Source organism: Aythya ferina, assembly GCF_964211825.1.
Source record: "Aythya ferina genome assembly, chromosome: 19".
NCBI lineage: Eukaryota > Metazoa > Chordata > Aves > Anseriformes > Anatidae > Aythya > Aythya ferina.
The window spans coordinates 6,482,246-6,503,824 of NC_140309.1; the positions used below are offsets into that span (position 1 = coordinate 6,482,246).

The window sequence follows — 21,579 nt, forward strand, 5'->3', positions numbered from 1 at the left end:
GTTCTGTGACTAAATCAGGCCATCTGTGATTGATATCATACATTGTTAAATCTTTATGACATTTTATTAATGCACATGGTGGTTTTATATTTATCCCCTGGCAATTCAAGCTGATCAAGTTTCCTTTTATTGATGAAAAAGAATTTATAAGAAGTATGTAGTGGAGCAGATTTTTGTGGTCTTCTTCTGGCCACCATGTGCTACTCTTGCTTCTTATTTTTCCTCATCAGCCTAAATTCTAAGTCTGTCCATGTAAGCTTGTGTACCTCAGCTATGCATTAACATTAACCTCGGGATATCAAATGCCATTGAGGTTTGGCAGTGGCTGAAACTTCTGTTGTTCTTTTCCCCAAGCCTTCTAGCTAAATGGTATCTACTTGTCAGTGAAGGATTTAAAAAGTAATTTTTGAAGGCTGAATTCTCCAGTGGTACAATTTTTTGCTGTTGGCCCCGCTCTCTGTCCTTTCAGAGTTCCTAGTGTGGCTCGCCTAGTAGGCGATCTTCTGCTGTTTACCTTAATCACTTACTCTTTCTTCCACGTGGGAAGTCTGTCTGTCACTTGAGTTCTGAAGCCAGGGGCAATCCTTAAAAGATTTTTCTCATGTATAGGTCGTAGGCACTTCCCCTCTTTTATTCTGATTATAATTTTGTCTACAGGTTCACGAGGTGGATATGGAAGAGGTGGGGGCTTCCAGGGTAGAAGTGGGGAACCCAAAAATGGTGATTGGGTTTGTCCTAACCCGTAAGTGTCATTTTAATTGGGCAGTGGTGTTTCATGCCCTCTGAGTTTCTTAGCAGCTAAGTCTGGGAAATCCTTGTCTTTTCTAGGGGCTGTGGTAACATGAACTTCGCTCGCAGGAACTCCTGCAACCAGTGTGGTGAGCCCAGACCAGAAGATTCACGTCCATCAGGAGGTGTGTGGAAAATCAGTTAAAACTGCTGCATCTCTTCTGTAGTATTAAAATTGTTAATGACTTCTTCAGCTTTTTGGGAAACCTGACTGATGTGCTGATTTGCATTTTCCTCCAGATTTTCGTGGGAGAGGTGGCTATGGAGGAGAAAGAGGGTATCGAGGACGTGGTGGCAGAGGCGGTGATCGGGGAGGAGGCTATGGTGGTAAAATGGGAGGAAGGTAAGCAGCCTCTTTGCCCTTGCTTGGTTGTGCAGCATGTGGACTGCAGAAGTGATATGGACTGAGGGAGAAGAGCATTGTTTGTGTGTGCATGCACAGCTGTGCTATGAAAATATTAACTACAGATAGGAGCTTTGGGACAAAATAAGTCAGTTTGCCTACTGAGTGTGTTTTGTGAGCGCTGTTGGATAAAGCTATGTAAAAACAACAGAGTACACAGCAATAGGTGTGGAGATGTTTGACTGAAAGGACTATTTGTTATGTCCTTGCAACTTTTTCTTTCCCTTTCAGAAATGATTTCAGAAATGATCAACGCAACAGACCATACTGAAGACCACTGTGAATGTTTTGTTTGTCTTCTTGACCCGTTGGATAGTGAAATTGCCAGAGTTTTGCCTGCCGCTTCACCCATGGCCTCTTCGGATAGTGGAACTGAGTGAAACTAGATTTTTATTTTGGTGGGAGGGACTGGGGCAGTCTGGGAGGATTTTTTTTTAAGTGAGACATTAAAATTTAATCTTGATTTCAACCTTCTCCTCTTTTCTTTTTTCCCCCCATACCTCTTCAACAGGCCCTAAGAAGGAAAAGGATAAACTGTAAAATATTGCCAAAATATGAAGTGTTTTGTAATACAACAATAAATGCTGACTGTTTTATTTGTGAAATCTTACCGTTTCCCAGTTACTTCAGTTGCATGTGCTTCTTTGCAAATTCCCTGCCTTCCTGTGGTCCTGACATACATGTAAGTAGTAAATAGGGACTTATTTGAAATGCCACTGCTTCTTTGACCTGAGCTTTGTGCTGTTGGCAAAAATCTGCAGTTAAGTCAGCGGCAAGCCTACCTGCTATCCATGCCCTCTATCCCAGACTTACAGACTTGTCCACTTCTCCTTTCTCATTTCCTTCTGAGGCTGAAGTCCCGTGTTGCCTGCACTTCTGCGACGTGTGCTGTGATGTGCCCTGCAGCCTTCTTAAGGAGCAGGCAGATGGCAGTGTGCTCTCGTGCTGCCAGGAGCTCAGCGTGTCCAGGCAGTAACTCCTCAAACAAGGTGGGATGGCTTCAAAAAAAAAAAAAAAAAAAGGTACAGCGATACGTAACAAATTACCTTTTAATTGCTGCTTTTGATGTGTGGGTGATAGCAAACGAGTTGTGTGCAGCAGTTTCATCTCAGAGGAAAGATGTGGGCGAGGTCCAGGTAGACACATTGCAAGCATTTGGGATTCAGCACTGAAGCCAAGGTTTGAAGAGGCAACGATTCTCATTCCTCCTCGTTCCAGGTCACTGCACACGCTGTGGAAGTGTGTTGGTGTGGTGGGAGTCAGTGAGAAGCTGCCACGGTCAGCTTGTGCCCAGCGCTGCCTTTTCAGCACAAGCAATTTGTTGAGAGCGAAAATCTGGTCGTGCAAAATTCCTGCGTGCAAAATACTACAAAAGCAAGTTTTCAGGGAGGGGGTGTAGTCGTAATCTAGGTAATTGGGCATACAGCTGCACAATTTCCATGCCCCCCTGACCACGTTTTTCAAAGCTTACAAAGAAATGAAGAAAAATAGCTTGTGTTAACATCTGTAACCCAGCTCCCCAGCTCGGGGGTGCATTCATGGTCATGGTAACAGCTCAAATCAGCCATTACCCCTGGCTGTAGCTGTAATAACCATGCTGAGCCTTTTTAAGGTTTATCCTGGAAAGCAGGGGTCTGGTCAGCAGAGGCATTCATCACAAGCTCCAGCCAGCTGGTTCTTAATACAGCAGAGTTTTAAGACACCTGTGTCCTAGTGACATTGTGGCTGTCACCTGTGCCCCTCTGGGGAAAGTGATGTGGTTGGAAAAGCTGCTGCTTTTAATACTGGGGGCAACAGTTCTAGCTCCTTCTAGGACCTTCTCAGCCCCCAAGCTTGTTTCTCCCCCAGGCTAAGAGCACTTACGCCTTTAAACAGTCACTCCCTGGCTGGATTACCAAGTAGACCAGTATTCAAGTAAGCCCTGGGACTGCTGGAGCTGTCACCACCTTCACAGCTTTCCCAGCCTGGCAGTGATGCTGCAGGGTGTTTGTTTAGGATCTCTTCTGTACTGGGGCAAGGCAACCTGTGTTCTTGCATGCTTTTTAAGACCGTGAAAATAACTTCTTCACCAGCTGTTTTGTTTTACAGAAAACTTGCAAGTCAGGCAGGGAAACAGGGATACTCAGTTGCTGGCACATATGGTTTTCAGTTGCTTTTGGTGTAGAGAGAGTTAAATTAATTTGGAGAAGCCTGGGAAGATACGTTCTGTAAGAGACATAAACCCAGATGATGATTTAACCATGTCATGGCCTCCAGCTGTTTCTGCAAAGTCCTTTATAGCCCTGCAGTTTTTCTCAGCAACTACCTTAAGTTCAGCAGGGTAAGCTTTAATGAGGTTAAAAGAAAAGTAAAAAACTTAAAAGAAAAAAAATAATCAGTAGTTAGTATCTTGAGGGTTGAATGAATCCTGGCTCTTCCTGACATGGTAACATCTGTTCTGGTGAAGCAGATCGCTCTGTGCTGCTATGCAAATAAAGTCTTCTACTAATGGCCAGTGCTTGATATCAAAAGGCTTTAGAGTTTTGTAGATGCTAGAATTGCTGCTTTTTTTTCTTCTTTAAACAGGTGAGGAAGGTATCTGCAAATGCGTAACTTTCTGGTTTTAGCAGACCAACAGCTGAACTGAAAATGAAAAGCAAATCTCACAAATCCTACTTAGAATTTCTCTCCAGTAGTTACTTGTCTAAAAAACAGAGAGGCTGTCCCCGCAGAGCAAACAGGCTCGGGCTGAGCTGGGAAAAGCTCTGTGCTGATTCCTCCATCTCTTTTATGATCTAGTTTCCTTTTTTTTTTTTTAAGCAGCGAGGTTTTAGTTTTGGAAATCAGTACTGTATGGAATGCTGGCGGTTTATTTATAAAAAATACATCTTGCACTTGCCAAGCTCAACAATGACTTTATAGAGAAAAGCTTAGCGGGAGGATGCCAATGTAGAAGAAGCATATGATCATTACAGAGCTGAAATGCAACAAAAATAGCTAAACAATTTCAGAGAGAGCCAAATACGTTCAGAGCTGTCTCTGTATGGCCAAACCCACCTCACCCTGAGAAGTAACACGACTTTGTGAGCTGCTCAAACTCCATGGGCCTGGAGAGCAGTGGGCTTCGCTGCTTTGCCTGATCTAGAAATGAAAGTTTGGATTCCCAGGGAAGCAAAGAGCTCGTGAGACATTATCCACAGTAGATGGTGTTGCTAATGCTGCTGGAGAACTTGCTTTTGCAAAAGGGCTGAGAAGAGCCTGCTTTTCACAAAGTTTTCTGATATGATGTCTGCTGGAGCACAGGTGACGTGCTGATCCCAAAGAGATGCACGTGGCTGCAGCAGTCCTCTGGGCAAAGAGCTGGTGGCATTCAGTCAAACTGCTCGCAGCAAAGGAAGCCCGACCCGTGCAGGTGTGTTTGTGGGACGGCAGCTGGTGTTCCCGAGCACGGAAGGGTTGTGCCGAGCAGCAGTGCCAGCTGCAGGGCTGGATGCGGCCCCCCTTCACCCCACCGGTTTCCCGATAGCTCCACACGCTGCGGGTAAAGCCAAGGAAAGCATGTACAGATTCTGCATTTTCCTTTTTTTTTTTTTTTTTTTTTTTCCCTGTGATAAGCATCTGCTCCTGGCTGTCTTGAAGACAGGGTACGGGACTAGGCACGCTCTGTATCCTGCGCGTTAAAGGCACAGGAAGTCCTTAGACTTGCAAGAACTTACAGTGTGCAGATGAAGCACCCAAGAAAACTATCAAATTATCCAAGCAGAAGAGTTTTGCCCTTGTGGCAGGCTCACAGCTTTGTGAAGTCCAGTGCCTCTCGCAGGTTCGGGGTGCTGCCCTACCAGAAGCTACTTCTGTGGCCGTGCCCTGATGTGCTGCAGCGCTGAGCACCCCGCAGCAGCAGGATTTGCTCCTAACATCCCCAAAAGTGGCATCCAGCAGCCCATCCTGCTGCTCTCCAGCTGCTGCTGAGCAGCAGATGTCTGAGCAACGACCGCTCTGCAGAGGAGGCAGCTGGAGCGGGTGAAATGGAGCAACGCGAATGCACACTTCGAGCGAAGCACTGGAAGTTTTAACTGGCAGCTCTTGTGCATCACATCCATCCCCTGTAGAAACTGCCAGAGGGGAGTAATGCTGTTGCTATTTGCTTATCAGTTACGGTAAACACTGAAGCTACCCAGAAATTTCACATGGTGCGGTGCTATTTCGTAACACCCGTTTCTGAGCTGCTCCAGCACTCACCTCCACCAGCAGCCAGTGGCTGTGCCTGAACTCAGCTCAGCGCCACACCAGCCTTGCAAATGAGCCCCCCGGCTGTTAATGGTAAATGAGGAGCTTGGGAAAGGGGTTTGAAATTGAAATGGCTGAGCAAATGAGCTGATCTTTTGTGTTAAATGCAAAGGAGAAGGCTGTATGTTTAGAGACTCAAGAAATCGGCCTGTTTAGGCAACCAGAGCTTGTTTGGATCTAGTGGTCATGCTCTTCTGAGAGCTTTTTAGTAAAACTCGGAGAGCTGTTTGCCAAGGCTTAACTCCAGGCTTTACTTCTGGAGTTTCAGTTTTAGGGCAGAAGCCGTAAGGATTCAAGCTCTCTTCCAGCCCACTTCTGAGCTTTCACCAGATGCCGAAAGCCGTCCACCTTTCCACAAAGCAGACAGCTTTTCCGCTCCCGATGCCTCTCTCCTGAGCACAGCTGGATAAACATCTCTGTGCTGTGCACCGGGACCTGCTGAGACCTGCGACTCGGCACCCAGCGCCCCAGGGCCGAATTCTTCCCCGTCTGGGTGCCACATCGGGTATGGAGCGAGGCGGCAGCGTCACACAGCACCAGGTCGGGGAGGTGGGGTGCAGGTGCCCCCCAGCCCCTTCCCTGACGCCGAGCAGAGATGGAGCTTCCTGCTGCTGCTGGGCCTGAGCCAGGCACTTTCTCGTCGCCCATATTCTTAAGGGGAACAGCAGATGGATCGGTTGCTTCCTAGAGACGAACCAAACACGGATGCGTTTGCAGACAGGGCCGTTCTTGTTTTGAAAGGAAGCGCGGCTCTGACCTGCGCAAGCGCTCCTTATCGCCCCGCTGCCCTCCCTGTCTGCCAGCCCTGCTTTGCTGCCAGCCTCTCCATGCCCTGCTTCCTTATTTCACCCCATATTTTGCCCCGTGATGCTGATCCCCTTCTCGAAACCCCATGTCCCGAAAAGCCTCCCTTTGCTGCTCTGGGCCGGGTGAGAGGCCGCGTGCTGCGGGCTCCCTGCGGCTCTCCTCAGGCTGCACTCCGCAGATGCTGCAGGAGCTGCGGGGCTTGGCATGCTTCAAAAGAAGAGGAAGAGGCCCGGCAGCTTTCAAATAGGTGTGTGGTTGAAGCTGGCATGAAAACAAAAGCAGATATAAGTCACATCCTATTATTTTTTTTCTGATCCAGAGCACAATCAAAACATCCTTTCGCTTTAGTCATATTAAAACAGAATAGTCAAACAAAATACTGCGGGGAGTAAACAGAGCTGTTAACTTGTCGTCGCTGGGAACCGCTGGGCTCTGGCGGAGAATCCCCAAAGAGGGATGGATGTGGGGGAACCAGACGAGAGGAGCAGAGCCCGCAGCAACTCGGGCTGTGCTCAGGTCGGGTGTTAGGGCCTGGCCACCATTTTGTGTGGCTTGAGGCCATGGGGGTCACTTTGGCCAAAATTGGCACCAGTGTGCGTCCTGTTCTGCACCAGGGAGGCCAAGGAGAAGGATCCGGCCTTGGTGGAGAGAGCTGGGTGTGGGGTGAGGCTATGGGGCAGCTCTCCCTGCCCTACACCCCGTGGCACAGCGTGGAGATGGGGCTGGAGACCCCCATGGGAGCGGGTCCCCTGCCTTGACCGAAGGGGAGCCAGGCTGGGAGGGTGTGAGGGGAACAAACGGGCATTGATGCGAAGGGGGGAGCAGTGCCGGTGCCTTAGGGGTGCCCTTAGAGCCCCCCAGTGCCCCCCAACCACAGGCACGACCCCTGTCCCCGGCTGATTTATAAAATTTCGGTGGTGACGGCTCGCCCCCCTCAGCCCCACACCCTGCAGCGTGAGGGGATCCGGGGGTTCGGGGGGGGTCTCTTTGTGGTCCCCACGGCTTGGGTGATTACAGGAGGGATGAAGGAGACGAGGGGGGACCCCGGGGACGGTAGGAGGGAGGGGGGGGGGGTGCGGAGGAGCCCAGCCCTGCGGGCGGGGCGGGCCCGGGCCGCCCCCGGGGCCGGGCCGGGGAGAAGCGGAGCCGGGACCGGCACCGGGGGAGAAGCAGCGGCGGCGGCACGGGCAGGAGCAGGGACAGGAGAAGGGGCACGGCCATGGCCGTGGTGCTGAGGGCAGTGCTGCTGCTGGGGCTGCTGGCGGCCGGGAGGGCGGCGGTGGGAGGCAGCCGGCGGCGGCAGGCGGAGGTAGGGCGGCGGCGGCGGCCGGGGGGGGGTCCGGGGGGTCCGGGCTGGGGCTGCTGGAGCTGGGGCTGGGGGCTGGGGGCTGCTTCGGCTCCAGAGAGGCTGGATGGGGGTGGAGAGTGTGTGTGTGGGGTCCCTGGGGGGTGTTTGTGTCCCTCGTGGTGTCCATTTGGGGTTGGGGGGTTTCAGCCTTGGGGTGCTGGCTCGTGGTCCCTGCTGCACGGACATCCTAAAGCTGGTGAAGCTCTGCCTGAAGGGAGTGAAACCAGCTCTGAAAACCCCACAGATTGTAAGGCCAGGGCTGACAGACCCCCACCCGCGGTGTCTGGGGGCTTGGGGAGCTGCCCCGGTGCCTCCGTGCCCCGCAGCGATGCGAGGTGCCCCCGGGATAAACCTGCTGGGTAAATAAACGCCTGGAGGCTGGGGTAAGGAAGCTTGGCCAAATCCACGGAGCTGTTCAGCCGGCTCGTCAGTGGAAGCCGAAATTCTCGTGTAACATCAGACTTCACTTCTAAAGTTATTTCTCTCTCTTTTTTTTTTTTTTTTTTTTTTTTTAAATGGCTTTTAAATAGCCCGTGCTAGCAACAATGGGCTGTGTGAACTTAGATGCGAACGTCTGAGAAAGCGTCCAGTTGGGTTAAGTTCCTGGCTCATGCCCTTGTTTTCATTGCATTTGTTACGACGGCAGCTTAAAAAAAAAAAAAGCTTGGATATTTAATTCGAAGCACATTTATATTAAACCGTCTCGTTATGTGCAGACTGCAGACAGGAGGAGGTCCGGTGCTGGACAGCACGTAGCTCGGCAGACCTGGCTCGTGCGGGAGCACTGCTGGGATGGGGAGGCAGCAGGTACGCGGTGCCCGAGCTGCTCCCATGCCAGAGGGCTTTAAAAGACACGGGGTGTGTGTGTGTGTGCTGGCCTGGCACAGAGCAAAGTGTGTGTCCCCGTGGTTTTGGTGCCAAGGGCGATGAAGTCCCTGCAGGGATTGTGTTTGAAGGTACAGGTGTGTGGTGGCCGGAGGAAAAATCGGTGTGAAATTTGAGAAAAGTGGGGAATGGAAATGGAGAGCGAGAAGGGACTGGGGCGTTCTCCTTTCTGGTTTTTATTTTGATTTTTTTTTATCCTTTCTCCTTCCCTGTGTGGTGTTGCAGTGGCACAGCCTCGGGCTCTCCCCTCCACCTCGGCAAACCCAGGGCTCACTTTCTATGTTGGCGTCTGGACGAGCTCTTCCATGGCATGGGTGTGGAGGTGGGATGCTCCTGAAAGGGGCACCTCGCGTTTTCCTTCTGATTGACATAAGGGGAAGAAAAACCTCCCCAGAGTGGTCCCACTATGGCCTCAGCAGGTTTCTACCTTCAGCAGTGCAAACAGAGGAGCGGAGAGGTTCTCCTGGCGCTGCCCTCACGGCACGGTGCGGTGTGAGCGTGCCGCACTCCTGCTCCCTGTTTCCACCCTGGTGATGGCAAAGACCAAATGTCTTCTTTCCTTTCTCTCTCGTTGTCCCCTCAGACAGGAGAGCACAACCAGGCTGCGTGATCAGACTGGTTTGTCAGCCGCTCTGCTATTCACCTTCGGAAAAACTTCCCTGAGCGCTTTGGGTCATTTTCCATCAGTTTCTGTGCCGTGGTGTGTTTCAGTCCCTGGTGCTTGTTTTCTCTTAGGCGATGCAATATTTCGTCCTCCTGCTCCGCAGCATCCCTGCTGCACGGTGGGCACGCTCGGTGCTCAGCAGCCCAAGCAGCCGGGTGTTTGGTGCACCCCTGCTGCACCACTCGAGGAGGGCAAGTGTGAAGGAAGAGTAAGGGAGCGTAAAACCCACCGGACACGGCGTTCCCCAGCTCCACATCTTCAGGGGAAAGAAGATAATTCCCTGCTAAAGCAGGTTTTAAGGGTGTGGGTGGGAGAAGAGATGCCTTTGGGGCCGGATCAGGCACAGCAGGGAGCGTGACAGCAGCAGGGCTGGGGGTTTCATCAGCCCCTCGTCGACATACGGGGTTAGCTGGTGTGGTCGCCACCTCCCACCCTTTCTATGGCAGGCAAGCCAAGCTCTGTGCTTGCTAATTTCCCTTCTTGTGTGTCTCTGTACGTATGCGTGTATAATATTTACACATCCACTTAAACAAAAGAGACGCGAGGGCTCTGCCTAAGGGGCTGCGAACGCAGACAGGAATGCGGCGAGAGAGAGCGGCGAGAGATGAAGGCTGCAGCATCCCGGCAGGCAGCGACCTGCGGGCGCTCCTGCCAAAACCTGCTCGTGCTGCAGCCTCCCGGGGCCGGGCCCCATCGTGTCTGCATTGGGGGAACCGAGGGAGAGCTTCGTGGTGATGCCTGGTGGTGAAACGCTGCGGGATGGAGCTGGGGATGCTCAGCCTGGGCTGGGATCACAGCATCCCTCGCTGGGATGCTGCTGGCTTCGCCACGTGGCCAATGTCCTCCAAAAGCGAGGCACAAAATGTTAGCCATCCGCTTCGGACACCGCTCTGTGCTCAGGGGAACGGAGGGGGAAGAGGGGCTTTGTGTCCAGGTGCAGCAGAAGGGACCGCAGGCAGCACGAGCTGCCTGCCAGGCAGGGGGAGAGGCTTGTCCGTGCGTTTCTGGTACTTAAACGGTGGAAACGGGCCAGAAATGTGTCCGGAGGGGGGGCGGGACGGGAGCCTGCTGTCTCTGAGCTGTTGTTATCCCGGTTCCGAGGAGGGAGGTCTGCTTGTGCGTGCTGTTGGCCGGCTTCCACCTGGGGTGCCTGCGGTCGAGGGCAAGGTGTTTCCTTGGCTGCAGCCCTCGGCAGAGCCCATTCCCAGGGCTGTAAGCAGCCCCCGTGGAGAGCCAGGGGCTGGGGAGGGCCCCTCCATCTCCTGCAGACCCGAGGCTCCGCTGCCTCCCGGGCAGCCAGACCTTTCCTCTTCTCGTTTCCCTCCCCGCGTGCGGAGGGGGAGCCGGGCATATTTCACGGGAATGCTCAGCCCTTGGCTTCCTGCTGTTTTTCTTCTCCCATTGTATGGAGAGGAGCCCTTCCCCGTCGGGGCAGGAGGGAGAGGGTTTTGCTGGGGCTGAGCATCGCGGCTGCTGGCTCAGCACCAGGGCCACAGGAGCTGCCGGGGGGGCTCTGAGCACTGCTTGGGGCGAGGGGTGCTGAGACACGGGGCTCTGCGGTTCCTCTGTCACCCCCAGGAGTCCCTGCTCCAGGGGACTTTGTATTCCTTCTTTACACAGTGTGAGGTCGGTGCATCCCTTTCCTTTAGCTCTTTCCTGGTCTGATATCACCGGGGGATAACAGTAACCACTTGTCTCGAGCCTGCACACCTCTGCATCCCAGGAGCCAGGTGTTAGGTGGAAGAAAATGTGGTAAAATGACAGTGCACAAGAACATGAGCTTGAAACAGTCACAAAACTGCAGGGAAATGGCCCGCTTTGGGCTGAGTTTCTCACCCAAGGAAATGGGGACGGTAACAGCAGCGAGCGGCTCGGTGCCGGCACAGCACAGCTGCTGGGCTGCGTTCCTGCCCCGCGCCCTGACTCGGCCAGATGGGTTTTCGTGAGATCATGGCGGGGAAAAACCATTTTCATGCTTCAAGGATGGGATTGTGTTAGGTTACAGGAGGGGAGACAGCTCGGACGTGTTGTGCTGAGGGAAAGAAGAGCTGTGGGAGGAGAGGCTTACACCACGGTGGGCTTTTGAGACCCAGGACTTTTCCTCCTGCTCCATAGCCCTCAGTTGCCAGCAGCGGTGCGACCTTTCGGGGTTATCACTGTGCATCCATGGGTGTAGCTGGTGGTTTGCTAATTCTGGAGGGGAATGCTGTAAAAACCCAGCCCCAGAGAGAGGAGCAGACGTCTCTGCCCCTCCAGACATCGCTGAGCACCCAGCACTCCTCTTCCTCCTGCCTCTGTCCTGCCATGGCACAGGCTGGGAGGAGGGGTTCAAAGCAGGCAGCCCTGCTGCCCCGTGCTGCCGGCATGAAGGAAGCAGCAGAGCCACTTTCCCTTTTCATCCCCAGCCCTTTTCATTCCTCCTTCCCCTAGCCCCGGCGCTAACAGGATGCGGGGAGGCGGGTTGGTCTGCAGCAAACGTCCCCGGTGGGATGAGGAAGACGGGCGTGGAGCATTCCTGGGAATATTGCTGCTAAACTCCTCAGCAAGCCGGGGGCAGCGGGGGCAGCCACTTGTTTTCTTTGAAATGCAGTTTATGTGTTGGAGCAAGTTCAGACCGACAATCTCCGTCCATTTCAGTGGACGATAAGGAGAAGAATGGTTTGGCAGAGCCCATCGCGCCCCGCGTGTGTCTGCGGCTCAGCAGCACATCCTGCCCCGGCCGGGGAGAGGCTGCAGCCTTTTGGGGACAGCCTCGGGGCCTGACCCTGCCCGACCCGGCCCTGGTGACCTGGTGAAATCCACAGAAATCCCTGATTATAATCCGTGTGTTGAGCTGCTGGTTGTTAGAGATAGGCAAGCGGTTTTGCTAACCCCGTTGCAGCAGGTTTGAATTCATGGCAGCAATGTTCCCTGCTCTGTCTGCGTCGGGTCATTGCCAAAAAACCCAAGAGCCGTCAAAAATGGGTGAAAAGCACAGAAAGCTGTCTGAGCACTGCCGTGCGCACGTGTGCTCATGTCGTGGGAATCACAAAAGTCTAACGAAGCAACAGGCAGGAATTTCTGCCCAGCCCTGGGTTTGCCACGCTCTTTCCCACCGAATCTTTATCCTCCGCCCTCGCACGCCCTGAGCTGCTCCTCTAATTTCAGGTTGGAAATTGGGAGATGTTTCTTCTCAGAAAGAGCAGTCAGGCATTGGGACGGGGAGGTGGTGGAGTCACGATCCCTGGGGGTGTTCAAGGGAAGGCTGGACGTGGTGCTTGGGGACATGGTTCAGTGGGTGACATTGGTGGAAGGGGACGGTTGGAGCAGATATGTGGGAGCTCTTTTCCAACCCTAATAACTCTGTGATCCTCCTGTGTCTCCCCGCAGCAATTCCTGCAGAAGTACGGCTACCTGGGAGCTGCACACCCCAGCCCGCACAGCCCCGTGGAGTTCACAGCGGCGCTGAGGTAGGAGCCTTTTGTTTTACCACCAGCAATTCTGCAGCACTGCTCCGCGGGGTGCTCTGTGCCGCTCGGGGCTCGCCTGCTGTCAGAGCCAAACCCACGAGCGGCCCTTCGGAGGAGCACCGCTGGCTGGCAGCCTCACGGCGCTGCGTTATTTGCCTTTTATGGCCTGCTGTCCCCGCTGCAATAATATCTGCAGCGAGGCCGAGGATCTGGCCGGCTGGAAGAGCTCAGAGGGTTTGGGATTGGCAGTGCCTGGCGTTATCTCCCCAATGCTCTTCTGCCAGCAGGGCGCGAAGCTCGCGGGGCAGAGCCCGGCACAGAACCTGGGGCGCTGCTGTTTTAAAATACGGGGTGCTGACATCTCCCTTCCTTTGCAGGGATTTCCAGCGGGTGAGCCACCTCCCACCCAGCGGGGTCCTGGATGCCCCCACGCTGCGGCAGATGGGCCGCCCGCGGTGCGGCACGGGTGATGGGGAGAGCTGGGGTCACCCCGCTGCGCTGCGGCACCGGCGCTCGGCACAGCACGGTGAGTGTTGGCATCCCGCAGGGCCTGGGCTCGGGGAGTCTGCCTTGAGGGCGGTGGTGGAAAGGGGAGCAAGGCCCCACTCGTGGGGAAGCTCAGCAATTCGGGAGGCAGAGCTTGATGGCTCTGCGGTGCCTCCAGGTCACCCTGACCCCGGTGGCACAGTGCGGAGGATCAGGACTGATGTGGGGCAAAGGCACACAAGGTCTGACTCTGCTCCCAGCGGATTTTCTTGCTCATGGGTCTCCAGGATTGGGCCTCTTGCCTCCCGTGAGCTCTTGTGGATGAATCGCCTGATTCCTAGAGAGCGAGAGGGCTGGGACCAGCTGTGCGTGGGACATGGGAAAAATGAGGGTGAGATTAAGGCAGGGCTCAGCGCCGTGCCAAGCTGCCTCTGCATCTGGCACAGCTGGTGCTGGGGGACGGACCCAGGGGGACAGACCCAGGGGACAGCCTGGTGCTCCCTGTGCCCCTGGATTTCCATCCAAATCCCTGACACACGGGATGTGATTGTGGGCAGGGAGACCACAGCAAGTGAGCTGGAGGCAGAGCAGGAGCGGGGCCAGCAGCCCCTGCCCCGAAAGGCTCCTTGACAGGGTGGCAAGAGGCACGGAGCAGCACCACATCTGTGCCGGCGGGGCGGAGTGGAGGCCGGGGAGCCCGGCGCCGGGCAGGAAGGCTGGAGGCTTTGTGCTAAGCTGGCTGTTTATCCCACCAGGGGCAGGAAGCCGCCGCGGCTGAGCCAGCAAAGCGCTTTGTGAACCAGCCCGCTGCCAGCCGCGCCGGGACCCTCGGCCAGGTCACCGGCACCGCCGCCACGCGTCCGGCACCCCGCCGGGCTCGGACACCCCGGTGCTGTAGCAGGGCTTTGTTCTGGCCGCCTTGCCGGGCTGTGAAAGTCTCCAGAGCTGGCGGGGAGCTGCTGGGACGGGGCCAGGTGGTGTTGGGCTTCCCGGGGAAGTCTCTGCTCGATGGTCTGGGGGGGCTGCCCGTGGAGGGACAGGCAGGCAGGACGTCCAGGTGCTGTCTCCGAGCTGCCACCATCCAGGGAGGTGTCCGGCCCCTGCCACGCGGGGTCTGTCCCAGCTTAAAGCTCAGCCCCATCCTTTTTGGGATGGAGGCGCCGTGCCTCTAACAAGCAGTTATTCTGAACCACAGAAGGGGACGCTGGCAGGGGGCTGCCAGAGCTGCCCCCGGGTGTCTGCAGAGCGCTGTGAAACCTCATCCTTTGGCTTCCCCACACGTCTGGAGCAGGCGCAGGTGCCGGAGGTCTGTTGCTGCTCCCACGCCTCGGCACCAGCTCTGGCACCCCCGTATTCCCAGCGTGGCCCCGCAGCTTCTCTCCCACTCCTGCACGCCCCCGGCCAGATGTGAGCCCCCCCAGCCCAGCTGCTGGAGGTCCTGGGGGGCAGGAAGCTGCATGGCAGCTGCAGGAATGTGCCTCTGCCCCGATGCATGGTCAGAGGATGGTGGGAGGCTTACAGTGGTCTCATGGCTGCGTTCCCTTTGTCATTGTCACCGTCCCCCCAGGAGCATCAAGGCTCTGTCTCCCCTGAGATACTCCTAGGGAAGCCCTGAGCAGCAAGAGCTTCAGTGCAGGGAAAATGGTCCTTTGAAAGGAGATGGTGAGCACAGGTTTGGGGGTGTCCCTGGGTGGGATTCAGGCAAAATTTTTGGCAGGAAACGGAGTGGCCAAGGTGCCTTTAGGAACAGGGAAAATACAGAAATACAGCGCTGTCTGCTGGAGGGCTCGCCTGGCTTCCCTTGCCTTAGCTCAATACTCAGAGTGTTAAAATGGCATGTGCAAAGGGAAAAGAAAGGAGATTTCCCTTAAAAATAAAAATAAAAAAGCACAGGCTGACGTTCAGGGAGGGAGCTTGGGGAAGCAGGGAAGAGCTGCTGCAGGCCAGGGAGATTTGGGGCTGGTGAACCTCCAGCCCTGTACACGGACACCTCATTTCCCCCTGGGTTTCAGCATCCGCCCCATCCTTTTCCCCTTTCCCCTCCTGTTTTCAGAAGTGCCTTTGTTTTGCCTCCCTGAAAGCCCATCCTTGGGCTGCCTCTTCTGGGTGTGAAGCTGGGCAGGGGCTGGATTTAGCCCTGGGAAGCACAACAAGGCGAGGGCAGGGGGATCAAACCGGGTGGCCCAGCTCCTCCCGTGGCGCTGAGCCCGTCCCGTCCCGTCCCGTCCCGTCCCGCAGGCAGCAAGTGGCACAAGCGGCACCTGACGTACCGGGTGGTGAACTGGCCGCCGTACCTGCCGCAGCACGAGGTGCGCCTGGCCGTCCGGGCCGCCTTCGAGCTCTGGAGCAATGTTTCCTCGCTCGTCTTTTGGGAAGCGCGCGATGGCCCGGCCGACATCCGCCTCACCTTCTTCCACGGGGACCACAACGACGGGCTCAGCAACGCCTTCGATGGGCCAGGTGCTGGTCGCTCCCCCCTCGTAAGCTTCTCTTTTACAACGGGGGCTCTTCCCGGGGCTGGGGGGAGGCCAGGTTTGTTCCCCCAGGCCCTCTTACCGAGGTGCCCACGCTGTGAGCGATGGGGATGGAGGGTCCTGAGTCCTGGCCCAAGAGCTTGGGAGCTCCCAGGTTGGGATGCTCGTGGTGTGCTCATGCTGGTGGCCTCCAAGCAGCCCCCCCTGCACTGACCCCATCCTCCAAGCAAGCACAACTGGTTTGGGTTTTGTGGGTGCACAAATAGCCACGGGAAGCTGGTTTTCCTTTGGGAACCCTGCTGCCGGGCCAAAATCGGTGCCTATTTAAGCACTCCCATGCCCCCCCTGCCCTGGGCTCACACCGGGGGCTGCGTGCTGCCCCCACAGCCCCCTGACGTCCCTCCCGTCCCCAGGAGGTGCCCTGGCCCACGCCTTCTTCCCCCGCCGTGGAGAAGCCCACTTCGACAGCGCCGAGCGCTGGTCCCTGCGCAGCGGCAAGGGGCGCAACCTCTTCGTGGTGGTGGCGCACGAGGTCGGCCACACGCTGGGGCTGGAGCACTCCCCCGCCCGGAGCGCCCTCATGTCCCCCTACTACAAGAAGCTCAGCAAGGACTTCGTCCTCAGCTGGGATGACATCTTGGCCATCCAGAACTTGTACGGTGAGCATCGCTTCCCCAAAACGTCGGTTGCTCCTGGGGACGTTCCTCGGGGTGGAGAGGGAGGAGCAGGATGGCAGCAGGTCCGTGCAGGGGGTGAGGGCTCCGTGCGTGGTGGGGATGGGTCCTGTCCCTTCACGGCTGCTGCGAGGAGGGCAGGATGGGTACTGGATGCTCCAGGGAGAAGCCAGTGTGTGATTTTTTGGGGTACCAAAGGGTCTTTGCCTCCATTACGGAGGGTGATAGGAGCCAGGCTGTGTGACACGGAGCACCTGGTGCCCTCTGATGGCTCGCCAGCCTTGTGAGCAACCTGCTTCCGTGCCCTGCTCTACGATTCACCCTGCTCCATCCCAGGGAAGCCCTCCAGGGGCTCGGCCATCCAGCTGCCGGGAAGGGTCTTCACTCACTTCCAGGACTGGAGCGGGGACCTGTACGGCGGGGACCGGCAGCGGCAGGGCGCCAGCACCTATTACTGCCACTCCTTCTTCGACGCCGTGACTGCTGGTGGGTGTTCGTGAGCCCTATCCCAAAACCCTACACCACTCCAGTGACCTTTCCCCACACTGATAAGCCCACAGGGTGGGACAGGAGGGTTTGTGTGATCCTCAGCCCTCTGAGGGCACCACCAACACAACAGGGCTGGGGGTGGTGGCGGTGATGAGAGGCGATGCGGAACGCGATGGGCAGCGGGCTGGGGCCGAATTTGGGATTTTGGCACCGTGCTTCTCGCCCTCACGGCCCCCTTTGCCCAGCAGATGTGGACCACAACCTGTACATCTTCAAGGGCGGCCACTTCTGGGTGGTGCCAGCCAGCGGCAACGCCAGCCAGCCCCAGCCCCTGCACGCCCGCTGGCCCGGCCTCCCCGCCGGCATCGACGCCTGCGCCTGCTCCCCGCTCAGCCACAGCTTCTACTTCTTCAAAGGTCAGTGAGGCGCGGGCTGTGGCCGGTGTCTGTCTGTCCTGTGCTGCTCTGTCCGTCCGGGTCTGCCCCTGCACCCCCAGCCTGGTGTGGTGCCGAGGTGCTGGGTGTCGCTGGGTGCTGTGGGTGCCGGCTCCTGGGTGCTGTGCTGGTCACAGGTTAACCACACAGCACCCACAGCCTGTGCTGCCACCCCGTGCCTCAGTTTCCCCCTCTGGAGAGCAGTATTACGCAGGCTTAAAAATCCAAGCAGATGCATTTTGGGGAGAAAATGCTCTCTGGAGATGCGCAGCTGCTGGCAGCTGGATGAGCACCGCGTTATGGTGCCCGTGATTCATGCCCTGTGCCCGGTGCCTTGCTGCCATCTGCAAGCTGCCGGTGGTGGCACAGCTGACGGGGCAGAGGAAGGTCAGCCCAGGCAGCCAGGACACCGGGGTCAGCCCGAGCTTTTCATGGAAACCACTCGCTAGCTCGTCAGAAAGGGGGCTTTGTTGCTCCGGCTGGGGGAGAGCCAAAAGCCCCCATCCGCGGGGCCTGACCCGGCACGGCCTGTGAGCAGAAAGGGGCTTTTGTTTGGGGCAGAGCAGTGCCACGGCTCCGCGGGGAGGGCGGGCGCCAGGGCTGGCCCCAATCCCTCTGGCTGCAGCGGGGGTTTTGGCTGTCCCAGCCCAGGAGGGACGTGGGGCTGTCTGTCCTGCTCTGCAGGAGGAGGGTGAGGTTTGCAAGTGGGTTAGGGCACAGCGTGGTGGCCCTGCTGTGTTCCCAGCTGTCCCTTTAGCCCCCCGAGTGACCTTGCCTCAGTTTCCCCACCCCGCTGCGTGTGGCAGCAGGAGGGAGGTGTCCTTGGGTGGGATGGGATGGAGGGGGCACAGGGCAGGAGAAACCTGGAGCCTCTCCCCAACCCTTGGACAAAACCCTTCATCCCCGTCCCTCCTCCAGCACGAGGGCAGCAGCACAGCACAACGACTTCATCCCTACGAGCCCCATGTCCCCCCCCCAACCACATCTTCATGCTCCGGGGGCTGCTTCTTCCCAGCCTGGTCCATGGGGAAACCCAACGGGGACGTGCCCGTGGTGGTGCCAGCCGTGTCACCGGGGCGCTGGGTGGCCCCTCTGTGGCCGAGACAGACGGATCCGCCCCCGGGGCGTCCCCCTCACCACATTTTGTGCTCTTCCCCCTCTCCCCTCTCTTCCAGGCGGCCGATGCTGGCGCTACCAAGGCTCCACCCTGCTGCCAGGCTTCCCCCAAAAGTGCAGCGCCCGCGGCCTCCCCCGGCACCCCGACACGGCCCTCTACTTCCAGCGGCTCCGGCGCCTGGTGCTCTTCAAGGGCGCCAAGTACTTCGTGGCGAGCGAGGAGAGCCTCGCCCTGGAGCCCTACTACCCCCGCAGCCTGCGGGACTGGGACGGCGTCCCCCCCGGCACCACGGGGGCCCTGGCACGCCACGACGGCTCCGTCTACTTCTTTCGGGACGAGCGGTACTGGCGCTTCGACCAGGCCAAGCTGCGGGTGGTGGCCACGGGCAAGTGGGCCACGCAGCTGCCGTGGATGGGCTGCTGGGACGCCAACGGCGGGCAGGCTCTATTCTGAGCCCCGCCGCCGCCGCCGAGCATCGTTCCCGAGTGTGCTGGGATGAAACGGGGGCTGAGCCCCATCTCGGTCCTCAGCGTGGGCCCTGCTGTCTCAGGACAGCTCTCGGGGTCCCGAAGCGGCGTCCCCGAGCTGCGGGGATGTGGCTGGGACCAGGCAGCCTCCAGCCCAGCAGGGCCGACCTCGCCAGGTGGGCTGTGATGCTGGGGAGGAGGCGTTTCTTTAAAAAAAAAAAAAGGAAAAGCCCATGGGAAAACATGGAGACTGCAATTGTGCCTGTTTCTGATGACTTTCAGGATTGTTTTATGCCTTTCTTCCAAGCCAGGACTTGTTTGTTGCTACTTTATTTGTTGTTTTCCTGCGATCAGGCAGAGAAGTGCCTTGCCCATGGGTGCTGTAACACTTGGGTGTTTTTTAAACAAGTGACTGAGAATGTTTTCCCGTTAAAACAAGAAGAAAAGAGACATTTGGACATAACCACGGGCCCAGGCTGAGCTGTGCAAGAGACGGCGAGCAGGACAGATGGACGTGTCCGTGCACACAGGCTCATGAGGACGGCCTGGCCACACAGTCCTTGTTCCTTTTACAAACCTTGAACCACTGTACCCACCACTGCCAACGGGACAGGCATTGTCCCCAAGAGCCCCCAGGGAACGTGGGGTCCCCAGGGCTCAACCTCCGTGCGTGCAGACACCAGCAACCCCGTCCCTGGGCAGGACGGGACCAAGCGCTGTGGAACCTCCTCCGATTTGAGATTTTGGAGCATTTCGGGTTGTTTTCTGTGACGTTTGTGAATGAACCCTTCCTGCAGATGCGGGGTGCGCACACGGCTTAAAATCTCAGGGGATTTTTCAGTGTTGCCAAAGAGACGGGGCCGTGTTTTGGGCTGGGCTGGGTGGCAGTGCTGCAGCATCGCTCGCAGCCAGCCCCAGGGCTCGCAGACCTGCTGGCAAATAAACCCAACCTCTGGATTTGTTGCCATTTGTTTTCATGCCATGCCTTCATATTTTTTTTAAAAATCCAATCTCGTGTTTCCTGCAAGGGATGAATTGAGACGCACCTGTGTGCCTTTGGGGCTGGGGTGGGCACGGCTCAGTTTGCCCCAAGGTTCTGTGCGAAAGGGCTCGGTCTCACCAAAATGCAGCCCTGTGAAGCATAAGATGCTGAAGAAAACAGGGAACCTCTCCTCCCTGCTTCATCCCAAGCTATGGAGGGTTCCTCCACGCCTTGTGATGCATTAATAATATTATTTTTTCCCAGGGTGGGTGGTGGACCATGGGTCCCCCCCTATCCACAGGCAGCTGTCGTGCTCTGCCCCAGCTGGGCTGTTTTTTCCCCAAGCAGGCGTCGGGTGCGTGCCATCGGGGTGCTGACTCTGCCTCTTGGCCAAGGAGCTGCAGGAGGAGAAAGCCAGCGCTGTTTGCTCCCCTTGTTTGCTTTCCTTCATGCCGTGACACGCCGGGCATCCCACGTGCGCTGCCCATTGACCGGGCGGTGTTTTGTCTGCAGGGGAAGGCGGCGGCGGAGGTGCTGTGGGGATGTTTGCAGAGGTCGGGACACCTCAGTCGGTGCCTCCAGCCCCTCTCCACAGCTCCTGCACCCCGCAGGGTGCAGGGCCAGGGGGTGAGCGTGCACCCCGAGCCGTGTCACCGTCCCCTCTGTGGCACAAGGCTCCTTTTCTCCTCCTGGGCTGCTTGCAGGGCACGCCAGGCGCCCGCCGCGCATTCCCCACCCCGGGGAATAGCTGGGATTCCTGCATTGCCTCCCCCAAAATGGCACCAAAGGGAGCAGCAGCAGGCAGAGGACGGAGTCCCTGAGCAGCAGGAACCCCCCGAGCTCCCCAGAGACTTCCAGCCCCAAAGAGGAGAAATCACTGGCAGAGCTGCTTTTTGCACCAGCACCTCGGAGCTGGGGTGCTCTGCAACAGCTTTTGGTTTGGAGCCCTGCGAGGCTGCAGATTCCCGGAGTGCCCACTCGCTGCTGTGCCCCGTGGTGATTGCCGTGAAGCCCCAGCTCCTGGCGCCGTGCCCTCTGCAGAGGAGCTTGGCTCTTGTTCAGGGCTTCACAGCACAGAGATCGCAAGGGAGCACAGGGCAAAGAAACCCCAATGGCACACACACGAATAAAACCCCTCTCATGCTCATTTTGCTTTTTCAGGAAGAAGCCTGGGGGAGAGGATTGAGGTTTTTTTTTTTTTTTTTTCAGGCTGAGCCCTCAAAACATGGTGCAAAGCTTGGGGCTCGGGGCCTCACCTCGCTGCCAAAGCCCGGAGCAGGCGGTGGCCGTGGTGGCTCTGCTGCTACCCGCTGCGTTTCCTGGTCACACAGAAACCCCACGGGAAGGTTTGGGAGCCCAGCCGCTGGCAGGACCAGCTCTTCCCGTGGGATTTCTGCCCCAGCCCTACAACTTTGCAAAACCCTGGGGTTTTGCCAAGGTGTGCATGGGGAGGGTGCGGAGGGGCTGGTCTGAGCATCGTCCCTGTGCTGTGCCCGGAGTTCCTCATGCTGCACCCATGCTGAGATCGGCCTCGTACCTTTCTGTACCTGTGCTCCCTGCCTGTGCAGGCTCCTTGCCATGGGGAGGGTGAGTGTGCAAGGGGGAATCTCAGTGACCCCCATCTGGGCCTGTAAAATGGGTACAAAGCTGTGGCTGGGTGGCACCGAGCCCTGAAGATAGGGCTCACAGGGCCCCCAGGTCACTTCACCTGCAGTGCAAGCAGGTGTAAGGGTGATGGGGAGGAGGCAATCCCCCCTCTTTTGGGGCTGTGAGTGGCTTGGGGTGCTGAGGAGCTGCCCTCTAGCCCTCTACTGCCCCAAACTGGGGGCATTTAGTGGGCAAACC

The 21,579-nt window shown here is 57.1% G+C and overlaps 2 protein-coding genes across 7 annotated transcripts in view; both read left to right on the plus strand.

The window, feature by feature from the left end:
* The window catches only part of TAF15 (TATA-box binding protein associated factor 15), a 20,325-nt gene extending 18,528 nt beyond the window's left edge, over positions 1 to 1,797 (plus strand). For all 3 annotated transcript variants that reach the window (XM_084493061.1, XM_084493059.1, XM_084493060.1), the window contains 4 exons: positions 658 to 742; positions 829 to 914; positions 1,030 to 1,132; positions 1,424 to 1,797. In XM_084493061.1, coding sequence (XP_084349187.1) covers positions 658 to 742; positions 829 to 914; positions 1,030 to 1,132; positions 1,424 to 1,463 — 314 coding nt within the window. In that variant the 3' untranslated portion in view covers positions 1,464 to 1,797. The remainder of the gene's footprint in view (positions 1 to 657; positions 743 to 828; positions 915 to 1,029; positions 1,133 to 1,423) is intronic.
* Positions 1,739 to 19,719, plus strand: MMP28 (matrix metallopeptidase 28). Of its 4 annotated transcripts, XM_084493055.1 has the most exons (9): positions 1,739 to 1,874; positions 2,043 to 2,181; positions 12,532 to 12,611; positions 12,989 to 13,137; positions 15,336 to 15,557; positions 15,985 to 16,230; positions 16,582 to 16,731; positions 16,983 to 17,150; positions 18,344 to 19,719. In XM_084493055.1, the coding sequence occupies exons 1-9, from the start codon at positions 1,774 to 1,776 to the stop codon at positions 18,736 to 18,738; spliced, it is 1,650 nt and encodes a 549-aa protein (XP_084349181.1). In that variant the 5' UTR covers positions 1,739 to 1,773; the 3' UTR covers positions 18,739 to 19,719. The 4 variants fall into 4 exon arrangements, with proteins under 4 accessions (XP_084349181.1, XP_084349182.1, XP_084349183.1 ...); XM_084493056.1 differs by lacking the exon at positions 1,739 to 1,874 and having other exon boundaries at positions 1,991 to 2,181; XM_084493057.1 differs by lacking the exons at positions 1,739 to 1,874; positions 2,043 to 2,181 and adding an exon at positions 7,446 to 7,574.
* The last annotated feature ends 1,860 nt before the right edge of the window (positions 19,720 to 21,579 follow it).

Bases quoted from the DNA above. Each gene is read 5' to 3' on its own strand.
- MMP28 (XM_084493055.1), top strand. From the start codon at position 1,774: ATGCTGACTGTTTTATTTGTGAAATCTTACCGTTTCCCAGTTACTTCA. The intron at 12,612-12,988 runs GTAGGAGCCTTT...CTTCCTTTGCAG, and splicing joins GAGTTCACAGCGGCGCTGAG to GGATTTCCAGCGGGTGAGCC. The intron at 17,151-18,343 runs GTCAGTGAGGCG...CCTCTCTTCCAG, and splicing joins CAGCTTCTACTTCTTCAAAG to GCGGCCGATGCTGGCGCTAC.